This window comes from Macrotis lagotis, chromosome 6 (assembly GCF_037893015.1).
Source record: "Macrotis lagotis isolate mMagLag1 chromosome 6, bilby.v1.9.chrom.fasta, whole genome shotgun sequence".
Lineage (NCBI taxonomy): Eukaryota > Metazoa > Chordata > Mammalia > Peramelemorphia > Peramelidae > Macrotis > Macrotis lagotis.
In genome coordinates, this window is record NC_133663.1 from 193,194,468 (window position 1) to 193,216,374 (window position 21,907).

Sequence of the window (21,907 nt, forward strand, 5' to 3'; positions counted from 1 at the left end):
CATCACCAAAAACCAATTAGATGATTTCAATTACATTAAATTAAAAGGCTTTTGCACAGATAAAACCACTGTAACCAAGATCAAAACAAATGTAGTAAATTGGGAAACAATCTTTACAACTAATGATTCTGACAAAGGACTCATTCCTAAAATATACAGAGAACTGAGTCATATTTTTAAAACAAAAAGCCATTCCCCAATTGACAAATGGTCAAAGGATATGCAAAGGCAATTTACAGATGAGGAGATCAAAGCAATCCATAGCCATATGAAAAAATGCTCTAAATCGTTAATTATTAGAGAAATGCAAATTAAAGATTCTCTGAGGTACTACCTCACACCTTTCAGATTGGCCAATATGACCAGAAAGGATAATGATCATTGTTGGAAGGGTTGTGGGAAATCTGGGACACTACTACACTGTTGGTGGAGCTGGGAACTCATCCAACCTTTCTGGAGAGCTATTTGGAACTACACCCAAAGGGCAACAAAAATGTGCATACGCTTTGACCCAGCAATACCACTACTGGGTCTATACCCTGAAGAGATGAGGAAAAAGGGTAAAAACATTACTTGTACAAAAATATTTATAGCAGCCCTGTTTGTGGTAGCAAGGAATTGGAAATCCAGTAAATGTCCTTCAATTGGGGAATGGTTTAGCAAACTGTGGCATTATGTATGTCATGGAACACTATTGTTCTATTAGAAACCAGGAGGGACGGGATTTCGGGAAAGCCTGGAGGGATTTGCATGAACTGATGCTGAGTGAGATGAGCAGAACCAGAAAAACACTGTACACCCTATCAGCAACATGGGGGTGATGTTCAACCTTGATGGACTTGTTCGTTCCATCAGTGCAACAACCAGGAACAATTTGGGGCTGTCTGCAAAGGAAAGTGCCATCTGTATCCAGATAAAGAGCCATAGAGTTTGAACAAATTTCAAGGACTATTCCCTTTATTTTTTTTTTAGATTTTTTTTTTTTTTGCAAGGCAAATGGGGTTAAGTGGCTTGCCCAAGGCCACATAGCTAGGTAATTATTAAGTGTTTGAGACAGGATTTGAACCCAGGTACTCCTGACTCCAGGGCCGGGCCGGTGCTTTATCCACTGCACCACCTAGCCGCCCCCTCCCTTTAATTTAGAAAAAAAAAAGCCAGGTTATCTTATTGTCTGATCTTGTTACCTCTTAGACTTCTTGTCTCTTCTTTAAGGATATGATTTCTCTCTCAACACACTCAATTTGGATCAATGTACAACATGGAAACAAAGTAAAGACTGACAGATTGCTTTCTGTGGGGGGGTGGGGGGAGGGAAGTAAGATGGGGGGAAAATTGTAAAACTCAATATCTTTAATAAAAATAAATTTTAAAAAAGGTTACTTTGAAAGACTTGAGAATTCTGATGACTGAAATATCAACCATAATTCCGTAAGATAATGAAAAATGTTATTTACCTCCTGACAGAAAAGAGATGAACTGAAGGGGTAGAACGAGATGTACATGAGGGAAATTTTTTATGTTCAATTATGCATATTTCTTCAAGTTACCTCATCCCACCTCTATCCCTGCAACAGGGGAGAGAGGAGATGAGAGGAAGAAATAAATGCTTATTAAATTAATTTTATCATATAGCTTTGCATCTCTGATTTATTTTCTTAAATAACCTAATTCACACAAAGGTACTTCTCCAGCCCATCCTTTGGAATTGTAATGACACTGAACAAGTTCTCCTGTGACAATTTCTATAGGGAAAATGCATCTCTACTCTCAGTCCTTTATAGCTCTTCTCCCACTGGGAGCTGAGGATTAGGATCTGAGACATGTCAAGATTAGAGGCATTTCAGGAAACCTGGACCAGATTCCAATCAAGATATGAAAGTCTATGCTATAAAATCAATACATTTCTTCTTTTAGGATAGTTTGTTAAAATAAAAGGGATTGTATTATATTCATATATTAGTAAAATGCATGTTACAAGTAATAGACTTCTTCAAAAGTAGAGTTGAATTAATTTTATTTAAATAAGGATAAGGCTACTTAAAAGAATTTTTACATACAAAAAAATGTACATTACAATATTAAACTTTCCTGTACTGAAGTACAAAACCTGCACAAGTGTTTAGTAAAAGAGCATACTTTTTAAAAAAGAACATTTTAACCATTTTACAGCATCTGAATGTAATTGAAAATCCACAATAGTGAAGGGAAGCTAATACAGATTTATGACAATCTATTGGTATTTTTACTTAATGTAAACTTTAAAAAAGTTAACTGCTAATTCATGAGCTTTCAGATCACTTTTAGGACCCTCTTCCATAGCTGAAGTCAAAGAAAAGAAGCACTTTGTGAAGAGCTTCAATAAAAACATACAGATTATGGTCAAAATATTAGTTGGGCCAACTTCTCCTGGTGTCTAGTAACTTTCTAGATTTTGATATTAGATTTTTAAGTGGTACCTTTCTTTTTAGACCAGTGATGCTACTTAGTATATCTATATAATACTATCTGTAGTTAATAGGAGCCTTGTGGCTCAAAAGTGAAAGCAACACTCAAGAGCTTAGAGAGAAGGCAGGAGCAAGTAATCCCTTCTGCCCTCAATGTCATCAGTAGGCCAAATGGCCCTGGGTGTCATTGGCAAGACTCAAGCTTAGGCAGTGGAGAAGGGGGGGAAATAGATAAAAAGAAAAAACTCAGGAGGAAAGAAAAAGGAATTTTAAAAAAATCAAAGAAAAAAGGTATAAATGATGGGAAAAAGAAGTGACACAATGTCACTAAAATTTCATCAGGCCACGTAGTGACACCAATACCATATTGTCTACCCGTACACTAAGAGAATCTGGCTCTCCTGGATGGTAGAATTATAAACTACAATTTAGATTAGAAAAAAATGTTAGTGAATAAAGGAATATCCAGAAAGTTCTTCTAAGTCCAAACCAAGTTCTTCCAAAGCCCTTTAAAACCATCATAAAAAGAGGGACATAAATACACTACACAAAAATTTAAAACATTGAGGTTCCAACACTTTGACTCCCCAACACTTGTCCTTTAACGTGCATTATTATGTGGAGAAAGGTTTTTCTTGGATTAAGAGAAAATGCATCTATACCTTGAGAAGATGCTCATATTACATACGTACGTGGCATGGCATTCTTCTATTCTGACTTCTCCACAATCTTTCAAACAGAAAAAATTGCTTAATAATGTGCTGTCATATGTGCATTTACTCTGAATGACCATAATATAAACTTCAATTTGAAGCAATGGTGTTACACAGTTCAGCTGTTATTACCAACTTAACCTGTATGTTAAACACACAAATAAGAAATTAATTTCATCGAATAATAAAAGCAATTACAATGTTTCCATTGACAAAGAATTGCCAATAGGATAATTTTCACTCAGTTGAGAGAAATGGAAAACTAAGTGTGACTACAGAATGCAAAATAGAATCTATCATTCTACCCCAAATTTGCAAATGTGTAATCAAACATATACATTTATGACTGTAGCTGTCCTCCAAGATCATATAAATCAGCCCTGCAGATTACCACATATCCAAAAATCATCAACACCTAGGCCTCATCTATTTTACAATTCACAGTACAATTCGTTACACAGTCTGAGCTGAAGGTATATGTTGTTTAAAAAAAGAAATCATGGGTTGGAATTTATTAAAAGTATTTATCCACAAAGCTAAATTACAGTTTGTAAGGCTAGTTAAGAACTAAAGTCAAGGAAATTAAGCTCAGCATCAGAAAGTAAAGAACTACTCTAGGAAATGCTGGAAAAATCCTATCCCAAGTTGAAGGTCAACCATACAAGTACTTTACATAAACACTGTTTTCAAGAAAAACTAGATGTAAAGTATTTAATGTAAAGTGAATCCTTCTTTACCACTGGCTTTCATTGAAAATCACACATGTACACTGAAATAAATTATTCAATAAATTAAAAATGTTTTGATGATTAAAGATTTAAGATGATGGCCACTCACATGGCACTCCATTAAAATATACCGGCAATCAAGCAGTTTACATTTCATCTTTTCCTCTGTCCATTCCAGATTGTTTCCCCTTGCTGCTATACATATAACTAATACAATTCTCTTTCTTACCTAGGAAAACTGACAGGATCAAATAGGGTTGCCTGCAGCAACACACACTGTCAACAGCTGCTACTATTTTAATAGACCATTAGGATAAATATGAGTTGATCATTCCTAAATGTTCAAAATTTCTTCAATCTCAAATTCACTTGCAATGAGCAATAACTGCATTCTCAAGTACAAGCTCATACCTACAGATCAAAGGGTAAAGTGTAAATTCCCACTAGTGGGTTAACTTTAAATTAAACATCATTATACCCAATAAATTCATAACTAAACCAGTCTGCCATTATTACTAGTTCCATCAATGAAAGTAGCAGCAGCTGCTTCCTTTTATTACCTGTGGCTAGAGGAAAGCAGCAGCAGCTTACAGATAAATTCTAATTATATAAAAGAACCTTGTTATGAATTTATTTTACTTGGTGATCTCTTGGGAATTAGTTTACTAAAACTTGACAAACATTCTTCCATTGAGCACATACTGATGGAGGAAACTCGCCAAGCTAGCTTAACAAAGAGTAGGAGATGAATAAAAAACTTAGAAAATTGTCACATACTCTGAAGCTGTCAGATGAAAATTATTTCTGTGCTGAATCAGAAAGCTTAATATCAAACTTGCAAACAGTCATTTGGCCAAGGTGATTAATGACATATATCAGGCCTTTAATAAAAAAAAAAAATTACTGATTTTTAACTATTTGATACCAGTGTATGAGAGGGAAGGAATAAAAAGAAAAAAATGTTTAAGGGGAAGGTAAATTTTTGGAACTTATCTGAGAGGCTGTCTTAAACCTTGTAAGAAATGCCACAGCAATCAGAACCCTTGTAAATATAATACTTAGGCCAATAAATGTGACCATTTTGTTCTGAAATCTATGCCTATAGAATATATTTACATTTTGGGGAACCCCATTCATTCATGGCCATGTAACATGTTGGATCTTCCTCTTTGCTTCTGTAGGCTTTAATTCACTCTGAAAAAGAAAGATGGTTAAATAAATTATTATGTTTTTCAATGAATAACAAAATATACACAACAGTCATAGATTTAAAAGACAGTGTTACAGTAGATCACTTCTGCCATCTGGTGGAAATCTATTTTATTTCATGTCCCAAAATAAATACTGGATATGATACTAGAAAAACAGAACAGAGTTAAACTATCCAAAAACTGAAAATTTAACAGAACATTCTAACTGAAGGAGAAAGAGCATGATATAATAGCTAGAAAGCCAGTCTCAGAGTCCAGAAGCTCTGATTCCAAGTCCTACCTCTGACAAAAGTGACATAACTTCACTGTGTTCCACGTAAAATTCTAAGACCAATCTATAACTAATCTGCATTGATGAAGAGGGTTCCCTCATCAGAGGAATACACCAATTCCAATAAAATCACAGGTCCAAAATGCTCATGTCCCCCAAAAGAGAAAGAAACTACATAGTGAGTGCAAAAATAGTATTTATACAAGTGCTACAATATTTATAGTGGGTTTCTTGTCCATCCTTAAGATATACAGGTTTTATTTATTAACAAGAGTTGTTCTATTATTTTTATACTCTTTGAAGTTATGCTCTCTCATGTGATCCCTCTCTCCCTCCCAAAAAACATAATTCGTATAAAAGTGATTTTGAGATCTCTTACTTGTCTGTAAAATGAGAGTGGTGCTTTATTACATCATCAATAAGACCCTTCCCCAGTGAATATTATAAAATTAAAAAAAAAAATCACCCAACAGTTACTTGTGAAGAATGTTAAGAGGACCTCCACAAGTACAGAGAGAAACAAATTAGAGAAATACTATACTAAATTTCCTTTATTTAAAAGTGAATTGGGGCAGCTAGGTGGCGCAGTGAATAGAGCACTGGCCTTGGAGTCCGGAGTGCCTGAGTTGAAATCCAGCGCCAGACATTTAATAATTACCTAGCTGTGTGACCTTGGGCAAGTCACTTAACCCTATTGCCTTGCAAAAAACACAAAAATGTGAATTAATTTTAACAATACTGAATATATATGCATATGTTGTGTGTGTGTGTGTATCTAGCTAGCTAGCTAATATGTGTATGTGCGTACACACATAAGTACTCACTAAGTATAATTACAATACTCTGGCAATTTTGTTGATTTATGATCATTCAAAGCATATTTACTGAATACAGCACAATGACTCCTTTAAACAGTCCTCAAAAAAAGAATACATATAGCAACTCTACCAATAAAAACATGAAGCTAGAATTAGAGTAGAATGTGTTTATCTGACCTTAAATAGTTCATGCAAAGATCTTATAAATGAATACAAAAGTAAATGAGACTTTTTAAACAGAGACTGAAATCACAGTTATTTTTTAGTTTTACAAGCCTCAACAAATTCAAAAATGAAAAAGAAAAGGGACTGTTAATAGGTCCAAGATGAACAAGTGACATTCAGTCTTACCAAGAACTTTTCAGGCTCCTTATTTAGCATAAAACCATTATATATACCTACCACTGATTCGGCTTCTTCTTTCGGAGCAGTTCTCTTTAATTTCACAACAGTAGTTCCCCCAACAGGAGATAAAGGTGGTGATTTTACACTGGCCAATGTACTCCTACTAGTCATTAGAACATGGTTCTGTTTAGTGTCATTATTGGTTTCCACTTTAATGTCTGTAGGCAAGGTGGAAGGCAAAATAAGGGAAGAAGCATTTGAATTTGGTAACTTTCTAAAGGTATTGTTAGTAATGCCTACTGCTGAAGGTGGTTTCAGACGGTCATTAGCTCCATTTTCAGTCTTTCTCACTTTTATGCTTGTACTTGTTGAATTTCCATCAAAGACAATGAGGGGTCTTTTCCGTAAACCTTCCACACTCATATCCCTGAAAAATACAGAAATATTTTACCTCCTGAAAAATATCATCTGGACTAATACATCAGTTAACTAAAATTCAAATGCAAAATAAGCTATTTTGTTTTTTAAAGGGGGAAAGAAGATATGAAGCAGTGCCTGTGTGAGGGAATTTGTAAAACTATACCTAATTAGTACTAGCAACCAGGTTTTGCAGGTGCAAAAGAAAGGAAAAAAAATTATCAGAAATTTATCCCAAAGTTTTCTATGTCTCTCTTTCTCCATATGTAATAGAGATATAGAAATATATCTAGGTACACACACACACACACACACACACACACACACACGTATTTGTATGTGTGTATGTATGAATATATGAGCAATATAGCTGTAATGTGCATAAAAGGTAATAACACAGAGGCTGTTTTAAAAATTTGTAGTCTACACTAAGAAGCAAACTTTGCTTAAATCTCCTTAGAACTCTCTTAGTTCTTTAAAAACACCTGTTCATTTCTATTGCTGACTTTGCCTTGAGCAATAGTTTAGATTAGATATTGAATTATGTTGTCCTTTGTTCTCAAAGAGAACAAAATGACATCACTATGATAAGAGTCAAGTTACAGTGTGTCCCACTGTGGCTGATCAGACCAATACAAGTTCAGAATGCCCTACCACAGGTCAGGCACCAATAGGTCATGTGAACATTTGGGGTGGATTCTCTAAATGTGCACATCTTGTGTTTCTTTTGATCCATAATACAAGATACTAAATTATAAGATTATATTAAACCTCTGATAATAGCAAAATCTGTGGTTAATGAATCATAATAATTCCTTTTCCTAAAATTTTATTAGTGGCATCAATACAGGGTCTAAGTTTATGGAATAAGTCTGTTTCTGAAAAAGTTGTTAAGTAGTTCATTCTAAACAAATAATTTTAAATGCATGAGAGGAAATTTGATGAAGAAAATTGTATTGTGATGCCTTTCAAAAACAAAAATTACCCTGTTTTTATGCAAATCTGGACTTTCAAATGCCAGATTTTCTTAAGTAAAGCTATATATCATTAAATCTTTGCTTAAAAAACACTAAGCCAATCATGAGGATTGTCTTATTATAAATCCAAATAGGCTGCTACAGAAAGGTGTAAATAACCCTAAAGAGACTGTTACAGTATATATTGTTACAAATTACAAAATTAGCAATTCATATATACTGCTTTATCACATAACCTTTAAGACAAAAGATGATACAATATGAATTAAAATAGAATGTTTACCCTCAAACAAAAAGCTTTATACTTAAAAGGCCCAACTATCTAAGGTAGGTTTATGCAATAGTTGTTTTCAACCAGTCTGACATTGACAAAATAATAACAGAATGTTCAATATTAATATATTAATAATTTGATGGAGTTTGATAACATGATGATATTTGAATACATCAGATGACTCTGATAACACACTATAAATGAAGCAAAGGTTTTGAATTATCTTATCAATAATAATAATGAATTTCCTACTGATCAATCTACCATTCCCTCCCTAGTCTTGTTACCCTGTGATGAATGCATATATCTATGAGATGCCTAGATAAGATTTCTTGTGTAGTCTGAAGCAAAGGAATAGAGCAAAATTTCCAGGATCATACTAGGATGGAACCAACAAGGATGATCCCTTCAGCAAGATGCTCTAATTAAATGAATTAATGATGCTATCCTTGAAACATCAAAGAACTATTAACTGGAGCAGAATGTTATTCCTTGTTTCCTGAATTAGGCACCACCTACAGAAGAAGAGTACCAAAAAAAGAATTAGCTTCTGTCAGCCCCTATAAAAGATACACACAGTAGAAAGAGCTCAAAGGGGTCAATCACCTCTGATGTAATTCCCACCCATCTGGAAGTGATTCTTCTGAAAACACCTAGAACCAAGAATAGAAAATCAGTAAAATGAAAAGATGAAGCCAATCCTAGAGCTTATTTTTCCAATGCCTGCGAGGCTTCTAGGACTGTCACCATATAGCCTCAGAACCATAGAACCTTACCTCCAGAGAAAGAAAGGACTTGTCCAAGTTGTACCTAAATGGAAAAATCCTCCAAAATATTCTTAACAAATAGCCAACCAAAACTTCACCTGAAAATCTCTAGCAAAAGAAAAATCTAATATGAGAGGTAGCTTAAATTGCTAGAAAATTTTTTCCTTATAATAATTCTATGGTTTTTTCCTCTGCAATTTCTATTCACTGCTCCTGGTTCTATCTTCTGGACTTAAATAAAATAGGTCCATTATCTCATTTCCACATAACAGCCCTTCAAATACTTAAAGACAACTCTATCATGTCTCTTCTCAGATAACTCCAATTCTCCAAGTTTTCTCTCCTTTAGGCTAAACATCTAGAGTTCCTTCAAAAGGGCTTTGCATTGCAGTGTCTAGCCTCCTAAACAGTCTACTCACCCTCCTCTAGACTTGATTCAGTCTACAAATATCCTTTCTAACATGTAGTACACAGAACTGAAACAATATTCTACTTATTGTCTGATCAGAACACTGTATTTCTCTTAATGAAGTCCAAGACTCTATTAGCTTTACCTTCAATGGCACACTATTAACTCAGAGTGAGCTTGCAACCACTCGAATACTCAAGATAAAAAATTTACACTAATGGTGTTGAACCATACTTTTTCCATTCTATAAAATTCCAATCCTCCAGTCCTGAAATAAAGCATTTGACTAGCTATTTTTACCTTTATACCATACATTTTTTGGTAATACTTTAAATATTTTCGAGGGTGCAAAACATTAAAAGCAGAAATAAGACAATAGTACCTCTTGTGCTCATTTTTCAATTCATTTTGTCCTCTTTTCTTTTCCATCTTTTTTCCCCATCTACTTTTTGGTAATTCTCTTTGAGGCAATGGTATGGCATGTTGAACATAGAGATCCGTAAGGTCATCTTTGTTGATCTTTATTTCTTCTTCAACAACTATATTTTTCTGTTGAAAAAAGATAACAAGGATATTTTCAAAATGTTAACATAAAAATGAAGTAAGCACTCATCTAAAAAGGTTTAGACCTTTTTATTTGTTTTTAGAAATAAATAACTGGAAAAGACCAAAATACACTCTTAGTGGGAAAAAATACAAGCATTATAACAGTAACATGTGCAAACAGCAGTTACAGATAAAATCTAGACTCTATGAGTAAAAAAACTGCTTAGCACTATACATTGGTCATTTTCGCCACACACACAAAAAAATGATAATGTTCAATAGTATAAACTTTACCAATAATAACACTGACTATCTACTACTTTTTTAATTGACACTAAGTCTACTTCTGTGATAGACAACCAAAGATTTGACTTAAAACAGAATTTATGCTAGCAATGGTAGATGAGATATTGGCTATAGTATATCATTAGAGTAATAGACTATCAACTACTACTTTCCGTTTTGTTTTTTGTGCTGGTTTTTCCACCTGTCATCCAAACATCCCAACTATGCCTCTCTTGTTACCTCATTCCCTTCTGCTCATAACTATTCTGGAAAAGTAAAGGCAAGATATAACCAACTTTTTTCCTTCAGCATCAGGAAAAAAATCTTCTATTAACTCCACCTAACTCCCAATCCATTTATGGAGCTCAAGATGCAGTTATGGAAGGAAAAAATTTAAAAAGTCAATCAACAAGCATTTAATTAAGAGTCTACTATTACTGTGTCAGATAGTTAAGCATTGGGGAATGAAACAAGCTCTTCACTCAAGTTTAAAATCCCTGTAAATGAATTGGATTTGGATAGATGATTGAGGACTGTGCAAAGTCACCATCTCACTTTCTCTTCTGGAGCCATCTGATTCAGTAGAAAAGTATTGACCTGGACAACTGGAGATGACTCTGGATGCACTGGAAGACACCTTGACTTTTTTAAGCTAAGGTCTTTAAGGTCTTTTTAAGGATCATGCTTTAAATCCAAATCATTCTTGCTCTTTAGGGTAGGTCAATAATAGGCTCCAGCTCAAGTGGAAGTCTTATTGCTCAGAGTAAAACAAATTCTTTCTGTTTTGATCAAAAATTCTGAGGGCTCCCCCTCCATATAGTCTAAAAAAGAAAAAAAAATAAAGGGGAAAAAAAACAACTAAGTAAATGAGGCCATTCTTTTCCTCATTTCTTACCTAGTCTTAATCACTGAATGGGGATGATTTGTCAAATTGAGACCTGGAAATGACCTTCACTTAAAAGAGGACAAGGTCTCCCACTGCATTCAGTTGTCTACAATCTTGCCATTGGACCCAGAAGGAGAAAGTGAGGCTGTTGATGTTGTACAACCTTCCCTGACACTTCACCTTCCAAAAGTCTTGGTCCTCTTGGAGAACTAAGACAACAACAAGAATCCCTGTGGTCTATAATAATACATAGCTCTACATGACATGGCAATTTCAAAATTTAAAAACATCCAACTAGGAGACTGATATGCTTATTTCTTCAGATTTGGTTCAAGAATAGAGGTTGAATTGGGAAAGGGAAATTAAGTGAAATACTACCCTAGTTCTCTTCTAAAAAGCCTGAAAAAATGCAGATACCTTTTAGTACAGTTCTTCAAAAGTACCACCCATTTCTTTTTTTTTAGATTTTTTTCAAGGCAATGGAGTTAAGTGACTTGCCCAAGGCAGCACTGTCTAGGCAGCCCCTTGGGGGAAGGAGGGTAGGATATCTGGTGGGTGGAGACCTCACCCCTGAGCACAGGCAGAATGCCCAATGCTGTTTTAGATATATTTTATTTTAGTTTTTGAATGAAGAGAGAGATTAGAGAAGGACTCATAGGGGAGAGGGGTTGGGAATGGCTAGGTAATTATTAACTGTCTGAGGCTGGATTTGAACTCAGGTACTCCTGACTCCAGGGCCGGTGCTCTATCCACTGCACCACCTAGTTGCCCCTGTACCACCCACTTCTAATCATACTACTTCTATTTCTCCAAATAAACAAAGTGCTCTACTCTATTTTTCCCTCTATGTTGAACCATAACTTTCTTACAAATTTAAGTCCTTTAGCAACTTAAAAAGCAGTTAAAAAAAAAACCTTGAAATTTCAAATCTTCATTAGAAGATATCATTAGATAATATAAACATAAGAGCACAATATGAAAAACCCTTCATGGTTACAAAGTATTTTGTAGACATTATTTCATTTGATTGACAAGCCTAATCGGGTACGTAGGTTATTATTACCACCTTACCTATGATAAAACTGAGGCATAGAGAGGTCAAATGACTTACCTAACTTCACAGTTAACTGGTAGAAATGAACCTTAGTTTTCTAACTCTAAATTCCTTATTTTTTTCCCTTACAACACTGCTTACTTTAATATTCTATATGATTTTGAATAGGGGGGAAAAAAGAAACATAAGAAATCACAGTCAATCCATTAAGTACTGAAGATGTCTTTGGTATTATGCTAAGCACTGGGGAAAACAAGGAAAAGAAAAAGTCAGTTCCCTCTCAAGGAGCTCACCATCTCATAGGGGAGAAATAATGCAAACAACTTATGTACAAAGAAGCTATCTCTGAGATAAGTTGTAAATAATCAAGGGAAGGAAGGTCCTAGAATTAAAAAGAATACACAAGGCCAAGGCAGGGTAGGAAAGACAGACAGGTTTTTGGTTATTTTTCTGACATTCTCCACCATTCTACCCTTTTCTACACTTTTCTTGTTCACTTCCTCCCTCTGCCCTAGTTCCTCGTCTCCCTTTCTCCTCCTTTCCTTCCTGGAATGTTATTGTAAAATATGTGTTGGCATTCAACTGAAGTCAATGCATAACATGGAACCAATGTAAACACTAACCAAATGCCTTCTGTGGGGGGGGGGAGCAAGAATGGGGGAATAATTGTAAAACTCAAAATAAATAAAAATCTTTCTTAAAAAAAAATAAGGGGCGGCTAGGTGGCACAGTGGATAGAGCACCGGCCCTGGAGTCAGGAGGACCTGAGTTCAAATCCGACCTCAGACACTTAATAATGACCTAGCTGTGTGGCCTTGAGCGAGTCGCTTAACCCCATTGCCTTGCAAAAACCTAAAAAACTAAACTAAACTAAACTAAAATAGGTGTTGGAGTTAAAGTCAGAACACAAGATGTGGCCCACTAGTTACTAACCCTCACAAATCCCTTTAGAGCCCGAGTCTCAGTTTCTCCACCAGGATAATGGAATACAAGACTTGCATCAGCTCCCTCTGGGCCCCTTCCTCCATCCTCACCTAACAGGCCTCTTTCCGCAGGCCTGCCCGGGCCTCTGCAGGTGGCCCCCGGAGGCTCGGGTGGAGTGGATGAGAGGGAGGAGGCCTGCGGCCCCTCGCCGCCCAGAAAACCATTTCCGAGGCCGAGGGGCGCGGCAAGCGGTCGCCGGGCACGCCTCGGGGAGCGCGCGGCCTCCCTCCTTCGCCCGCCGGGGCTCCCGGGAGAGGCTGCCACGGCCGTCTCGGCCCGCTCCAAGGGCCGGAGGACCCCACTCCCGGGCCGGGCCCGCGCCCCGGCCTGGCCTGGCCGGAGGGGGCGCCTCACCTGCTCCAGCGTGAGCAGCAGGAACTCCTGGGACAGCAGCTCCGGGTGCAGGAGCATCTCCGAGCCTGGGCAACCGCGACTCCCCGCATCCCCGGCCATGGTCGTCTCCAGGAGACCCCGGCCGCCTACCCACAATGCCTGGCGAGGGAGCCCGGCCGGAAGTGACGCGCCGGGGGGCGGGGGCGGGCGAGGTCGTTTCCTGGGGCGGCTCGGCTTCAGATTGGGCGACCCTCCCGCGAGGACCTCCTGTCGCTGCCCTGCGCCTGCGCCTGCGCCCCGGGGGCCGCGTTTGTGGCTCCGGGGGAACCTTGCGACATTAACTTTACGTAATACGCTCACTGGTCTCGGTGCTTTAAGGGATTAAAAAAAAGCAAGAAGCAAAAACTAATGAATAGACCGAAGGCAGGGAGCAAAGAACGAAAAGAACGGAGCACAAGGTGATTGGCTGCCATTTCTGTGACGTCAAAATAGTCTCGGGAAACCCCAGGCCCTTAACCTAGACTTAAATTATCGAATAAACATCCAAACTGCCAAGACATTCAAGAGTCAAAGGATTCTTCTCAAGGGTTCATTCATCTGGAGCCACACTGCACTTGGAAGCCATTCTAGTTCCACCTTCTCATTTACCTGGGATTGGACCCCCAATCCTCTGATGCCGAGCCCTCTCCATTGCCCAATGCCCCAATAACAGTGGGAGTGAAGAGATTTGAGTTTCAAGTTTACCACACGATCACACTAGATCCTTAGAACCAAGCTAAGGAGCTCCAGACAGAGATGGGGGGGACCGCGCAAGGGGCCTAGTAACCACTTCCCCAGCTGCCACTGGCACCGTCCTGCCCAGCAAAGATAACTGCTTCTGTAGGGTACAAAGCTGCGGCACCTTGGCAAGAGGCTACTACCATGATGTGAACTTCCAGCAACAGAGAAGCTGTTGATTTGAATTCTAAAACAGCAAAGACTTGTTAAAGTCTTTTAAAATCGAAAAGAATCAGTGTACTGCTTTGAGAATGGAATTAATAGGAATCAGGTTTAGAATGTTGAGTTTTCCAAACTTTACAAAATTTCTGTCACAATAAATTCATTCCTTATCTCTTCCAGATATCCAATCCCACATCTCCAAAGGTATCATGATATCATTCATCATCATCTAGATGTCTCATGGACATCTCAAACTCAACATACATAAAACAATTCATTCTCTTTCCCCAAAAGCTTCTCCTCTTTTCATTGCTTTCTTCTATCTGTTGAAGGAACTGCCATCCTTCCAATCACTCAGGTTCACAACTTTATAAAGTACTTCACTCTTCCCTCTTCCTTTTCCCACATTCACTGAGTAAATAGCTAAATCTTGTTGATCCTCCATCTCAAATGAATCTCACATCGTTTACTTCCCTCCATTCACAAAGCCACTGCTCTAAACCAGGCTCCTATCATTTTTTGCCTGGACTACGGAATAGCCTCTGAATTGATTTCTGTTTATCCAATCTCTTCTTCTCCACACAGCTTTCCAAAGTGATATTCCTAAAGCAGAGGTCTAATCATGTTACTCCTCTGCTTAAGAAGTTAAGTAGCTCCCTATTGTTTGAAGTATAAAATTCAAGCTCTTTGTTGGCATTTAAAGTCCTTCACCATACAGTTGCAATCTATACTTCCAAGCTGATTACACTTTATGCTTCAGTCAGACTGGGCTATTTGCTTTTCCACATGGATGACCTTTCTCCCTTGCCAGTCTTTGTACAGACTATCTTCCATGCTTGGAATACCCTCCACTCCTGCGTCCTGGAACTTGTAGCTCTCTCAAGTACATCTCAAGTATAAAAGACCTTTCTTGTAGTATATCACAAAGATCAAACACTTTGAACAGACTAGAAATTCAGAATTGGTTTATATTAGGAAAACTATAAGCATATATTACCATCTTGATAACAAAACCAACAAAAATCAAATGATTATTTCAATAGATGCAGGAAAAGCTTCTGACAAAACAGAGTACCTATTCCTATTTAAAAAAAAAATACACTGGAAGCCAGAATTATCTGTAATTTGGATAACCTAAGGAGTTTTTCCAGTAAGATCAAGGGTGAAGCAAGGATGCTCATTATAATCACTATTGTTCAATATTATACTAGAAATGCTAACTATAAGAAAAGAAAAAAGAAATCAAAGGAATAAGCACAGGTAAAGAAGAAACAAAGCTTATCACTTTTTGCTGATGTTATGATGGTTTACTTACCATGAAGTATCAATTAAAAAATTACTTGAAACAACTTCAGAAAAGTTGCAGTTTTATAAAAATAAACCTACACAAATCATCTGCATTTCTGCAAATAACAACAAAATCCAGTTGGAAGAAATAGAGAAATTCCAATGAAGAAATGGATAATATATTGGGGTCAGCTGGGTGGTACAGTGGATAGAGTACTAACCCTGGAGTCAGGAGGACTGAGTTCAAATATGATTTCAGACACTTAACACTTATCCATGTGACCTTCATAAGTCACTTAACCCATTGCCTTGAAAAAAACTTAAAAAAAGAAATGGATGATATAAAATGATTGGGAGTCTACCTACATAGAAAAGAACTATATTAACATAATTACAAAACAATCTTTACACAAATATAAAGACCTAAATAATCAGAGAAAGATTAATTGCTCATGGATCAGCCAAAACAGTTAATAAAAATGACTACCTAAATCAATTTACTTATTCACGCTCTACCGATCAAACTACCAAAGAATTATTTTATAGAAGGAAAAATAATTTAAAATTCATGTGGAGAAATAAATGATCAAGAATATCTAGGGAATCAATGAAAAAATGGGAAGGAAGCAGTATGAGATCTGAAGCTATATTACACATCTGAAATCACAAAATAATTTGGTGATGAGTAATAAATACAGAGGTTGTTCTATGTAAGAGATTAGGTATATAATATACAGAGGCAAATGAACAATTTGTAGTTGTTCAATTGTTTTGGTTCTGTCCTATTCCTTGTGATGCCCCCTCCCCAAATTAACCTAGTAACCTATTATTTGATCCACTCCAAAATCCCAACTATTTGGGACTAGAACTCACTGTTCAGTAAAAGTATAGGAGAAAATGAGAAGGTAGTCTGGTAGAATCTAGGTAGAGACCAACATCTCACACAATGTACCAAGATAAGCTCAAAATGCATACATGATTTAAATATAAAAAGTAACATCAAAGCAAATTAGTAGAACATGGAAGGAATTACTTGTCAGATCTATGGATAGGAGAGGTACTGCCCAAAGAAGAAATAGAGAGTTTCACAGTAAATAAATTGGATAATTTTGATTTCATAAAATAAAAAACATTTTGCATAAAGAAAACAAATGTAGTTAAAATTAGAAGAAAAGCAGAATACCGGGGGGAATCTTTGTAGTAATTTTTATCTGAAAAAAAGTCTTCTCATATCTAAGATTTTTATGGAAGTGGGTCAACTTTACAAAAATAAATCATTCTCCAATGGTCAAGGGATATGAATGGACAGATTTGAAAAGAAATAAGTAACAAAAATATTCTAAATCAATCATAATTAGAGAAAGGCAAATTAAAACAACCCTGAGGTACCACCTCATACCTATCAGATTGGCTAGGATGACAAAAAAAAATAAAATGACAAGTGCTAAAGGGGATGTGGAAAAAAGTTACACACTGATTGGTAGAACTGTAAACTAATTCAAAAATTCTGGAAAGCAATTTGGAACTATGCCCCAAAACTTATTCAATTGTTTATATACCCTTTGATCTAGCAAGTCTGCTAATAGGTCTATACTCCAAAGAGATCACACAGAGAAAAAGAATACATATGTACAAAAATATCTATAACAACTCTTTTTTTTTATAGTGGTCCATAGTGAGAAATGACTGCATAAATTATGATATTTGAATATGATGGAATACTACTGTTCTGTTAGAGATAATAAAGGGAATAATTTCGGAAAAACATGAGAAGACACATATGAAGTGATACAAAGTGAGCAGAACTAGAACAACTTATATAATAACTATTGTAAAGAGAATGGACTTTGAAATACTTAGGGACTCTAACCAACACAATGCCTAATCACAGTTCCAAAGAACTCATGATGAAACAAGAAAACCATTGGATGCAAAGTACAAATTCAATCATATTTTCCTTTTTCTTAAAAAATTTTTTTGAACATGACTAATGTAAGAATTTTTTTTTCATATTTGTAATGGATTTTGTTTTTCTTACCTTCTCAATATATGGAGGAGAAGATGGGGAAAGAATTTGGAAATAAAATAAAATGGAATTTTAGTAATTAGTGTCTTTCCTTAGAAACTACTTTGTATGTATTCTGCAAAGATTTTTTTTATTTACCTGTCTGTAACTTGTGCACAAGGCCTTTTCAATGCTGTTTTTTGCATCCCTAAAGTAGCAGCACTTGACACACATTAGGCACTTAATTTCTTGTTAATAAAATGCTTATTGAACTGAATCCAGTTTAGAAGCTAGCTATTCATTATCAAAGTTGTGTTCTGAAACAGCATGCAGACCTAATCACTATAAAATTCAATTTATATATTTGTATCTATTTAATAGCCTGAAATTTATGTTTAATCATTTGTCTTTAAATTCACATCTCTTTCTTGCTCTGTAAAATTTCAAGTAAGTCTAGTCCAGAGCATCTCCTAATGGTCACCAGGATATCTTATTCAGGTCTCATTTCTAACCCTATACATATTATTAAGTGAACTGTTTTATCAGTTTGGTTGACATATGTCACATTGTGGACCTTAGGGCAGTTTCAGCGAAGGGGTAGAAAAGGAAGCTGGATTTCTGGGGATTGGGAAATGAGTTGGTGGTGAAGAAGCAGAGCCAAATAGAAATTGCTCTTTTTAGAAATTTTGCAATGAATGGGTATAACTTAAGGAAGTGACAGGGTCAATATTAAGGTCTATTATTTGGGTTTTTTTTTTCAGATAAAGAAGACCTAAGCATTGCACTAACAATATTGTAGACTATAACATAATAACTCAGGCACTACCTCTGCCCTCTAGAAGATAAATGAAAATAGATCAACAAAAATTTGTACATACCTATACAGACAGGATAGCTATACAATTGTTCTAAACTAGCCTCCCACTGCATCCAGGGTCATTGCTAGTCATCTGGACCAATGCCTTGCCACTGAACTTCAATGAATGTGGAGAGTAAGGCTAATGATTGTCAGTTCTACTTCACTTAAATCCAAGTCACTTGAAAGTCAAGATATTATCCCCATGTTGTCACTGGTCCTCTTCCAGAACAAAGGATGAACAACAATTCCAAAGAATCTGTGATCTCGTGGACATGAAAATCTTTCCAAACACATAGATTAGAACTCATATATACCTGTCAGTTCTATATGAATTTCCATTGCCATTTGGGTGTGTATTCTATGACTCATATCCAATGGAAGATTACTGGTATCAAAAAGATAAGCCCTTTAAAAGAACAGTGAAAAAAAAATCTAGCTTGCTCTCCTCTTTCTATTTTACCCTAAGATAAAAATATTTATTGACAATTATGCATTTTAGATCATATAGTGGTTTTATTTAAAACTATAACACTGAGATCAGAATATCTACTACCAAACACTACACAAATATGGAGATGGAATTTAAAACCTGCTTTACTTATATTTGAATATTGACTATGATGAAAAGATGGAAAAACTCAAAGAACCCTAGGTAGATAAAGATATAAAAAGGAACAAAGAAAAATTATCTAAAAGGAAAATATTAATTCTAAATAAATGTATATCTAAATGGAAAATATGACTATTTTTAAAAATATGTTGGTGAGGGTTTTATATTTTTCGAAGTATGAACTAGTGGAGGTGTACTGGGGGAATTTGGAGGTAAATATGTAGAATTTCATTTTGCTTTCATTTAGGGAAGAATTCCCCAAGAAATGTGGAATTTTAGGAATAAGAGGATAGAACACTTATTGATTAGATGATAGGCAGGGGATGATGGAAAAAAGTAGGTTCACCTGGCCATCAGTCATGTAGGACTTTCCCACTCTAATATTAGTCATTGGTGCTAAATAACCTTTGCTTTACTGATAAGACATAAAGGACAATGCCTCAGTGAGTGATTTATCCCAAATAAGAAGTGTTTTGCCTCCAAGAATGGAGGTTGCTTTCTCCAGGAGTAGTTCTTCTGATTATGATGACCAAGGTTAACTTGGAAAATGAGAAGTATCTCTATCTTCTTTGCAAAACTGGGAGACTATGGGTATGGAACCCTATATGTATTGCCAGATTCCACTAAAATTTTGGTTAGTTTTACCAATTTTTCCCCTCTTGCCTTTTTGTTGTTATAATGGAGGGCTCCTTAGGTGATGGTGGGGGAAGTATATTTCGAAATGGTTTTAATAAATTGTTTCTCCCTTTTTTATTGTTATTAATGGATGGCTGGGGGGGGAGATATATTTGGAAATGAAGGTAATGAAAAAACAAAATATAGTAACATTGTTTCTTTTGTTTTTTTTTTTTAACAAGGCAATGGGGTTGTGACTTGCCCAAGGCCACACAGCTAGGTAAAAATATAGCAAGATTTTTAAAAAATTAAGAGTATTCTTCTGTCCATACTGAATTTCTTTTAGGTATATATACTTGTTCCTGAGTTACACTACTCCAGAAAGCATCCCAGAATTGGCTTTCCCTCCATAGAAATTTAGCATTTGTGAAGAAGGATGGAATAGAGAGAGAGGGCCAAAGCAATGACTTAGGGCCAAAACAATGACTTGCAGCCAAAAGCAGTTTTGTGTCTTGGTATCTGAGCTAGTCCAAGGTAAAGGAGCTGTAGGCAAAATTTTTTCTCAAGGGCCTTCTTCACCTCCATTCCTTTCTGTTCAAGCCTAGATTCTTATTCAGTGTTGCTCTAAGGTCCTGATTTTCAGAAGGAAAGATGTTTTTTGCTTTTTTAGTCCTATTTGATTGATATTTTTTCATCATCTTCACCAGTATAATTTTCTAAAAGTCCTGTCTTCTCCCACCCAGAGAGCCATTTCCTATAATTAAGGGGAGGAGAAGGAAAGGGGAAATAAAGTAATTCAGCCTTAACCAACCAACAAGTCTACAAAGGCAACAACCATAGTCCCTCGTCTCTGCAGAGCTGGGTTAGTTGTTTTATAAGGCCAAGTTTTTCCTAATCAGAGTTGTATAATTTTCTTGATCTTTAAAATAAACAGTTCACACAAAAGTACTCCAACCGACAATTTCAATAAAGTGAAGGGCAAAGCCTGATCTAGAAGAATAAATCTCTAATGGCATAATTTCAGCCTCTGGGAAGAAAGAGATTTGGGATTGAGGGGTACCTTCCAAAACTCAACTTTCTTTTTTTGAAAGATTTTGTTTGAGTTTTACAATTTTCCCCCCATTCTTGCTTCCTTCCCCTGACCCCCACAGAAGGCAGTCTGTTAGTCTTTACAGTGTTTCCCATGTTATTCATTGATCTCAGTTGAATGTGATGACAGAGAAATCATATCCTTAAGGAAGAAAAAAAGTATAAGAGATAGCAAAATTACATAATAATATAATGGTCTTTTTTTTTTCTAATTTGAAGGTAATAGTCCTTGGTCCAACTCCACAATTCTTTCTCTGGATACAGATGGTATTCTCCATCGCAGACAGCCCCAAATTGTCCCTGACTGTTGCACTGATCAAGGTTGATCATCGCCCCACGTTGCTGTTAGGGTGTACCATGTTTTTCTGGTTCTGCTCATCCGGCTCAGCATGGGTTCATGCAGATCCCTCCAGGCTTCCCTGAAATCCCGGCCCTCCTGGTTTCTAGTACAACAGTAGTGTTCCATGGCATACATACGCCACAGCCTGCTCAGCCGCTCCCCAGCTGAAGGGCGTTCCCTCGGTTTCCAGGGCTTTGCCCCCACAGACAGGCCGCCGTGGCGGTTTTGTACAAGTGACGCAAAGCTCAACTTTCTACAGTCCCTGCCGGCCCCCCCTTCACCACCCGGAAAAGGACCCTCCTGGCTGCGGAGTGAGGGCGGGGGAGGGGAGGGGGGAGGAAAGGAGAGGGGAGATGGGGAGACCGCTACTCTACGAGAAAGCACCTGCCCGGGGCGCCCCGGGGGCCGAGGGCCTCACGCCCACTCCCACGGGAGAGGGGGAGGGGCCGCGGGCTCCAGCGTCCAGGCCCCGCCCCGCCCCGCCCCGCCCCGCCCCGCGGCCGGCGTGGGGGCGGGGCCCCGCCGGGCCTGGCTCCCTCTCTGCTCCTGTCAATCACGGGCGGCGGCCGCCCCTCGGCTGCCGGGGCGGGCCCCCACGTGACGGGAAACGGCGGCGGGGCCGGACGGAGCCCCTGGGGGAGCCGCCGAGCCAACCCGGAGCCGGGCCGGGCGCGCGTGCGGGGCCCAGCAGGCCGGGGCCG

At 37.3% G+C, this 21,907-nt stretch overlaps 1 protein-coding gene across 1 annotated transcript; it reads right to left on the reverse strand.

Moving 5' to 3' along the window:
- Positions 1-613: 613 nt before the first annotated feature.
- C6H2orf49 (chromosome 6 C2orf49 homolog) lies at positions 614-13,625 on the reverse strand. The gene is made up of 4 exons (XM_074192190.1): positions 13,484-13,625; positions 9,757-9,923; positions 6,588-6,957; positions 614-5,079 (listed from the first exon to the last, which is right to left on the reverse strand). The coding sequence occupies exons 1-4, from the start codon at positions 13,580-13,582 to the stop codon at positions 5,023-5,025; spliced, it is 693 nt and encodes a 230-aa protein (XP_074048291.1). The 5' UTR covers positions 13,583-13,625; the 3' UTR covers positions 614-5,022.
- Positions 13,626-21,907: the final 8,282 nt, after the last annotated feature.

Coding starts and splice junctions, on each gene's coding strand:
- C6H2orf49 (XM_074192190.1), bottom strand. CDS start 13,582: ATGGCCGGGGATGCGGGGAGTCGCGGTTGCCCAGGCTCGGAGATGCTC. Junction 9,924..13,483: donor TGCTGCTCACGCTGGAGCAG/GTGAGGCGCCCC, acceptor TTTTTTCAACAG/AAAAATATAGTTGTTGAAGA. Junction 5,080..6,587: donor AAGAAGAAGCCGAATCAGTG/GTAGGTATATAT, acceptor TTTCTTTTTCAG/AGTGAATTAAAGCCTACAGA.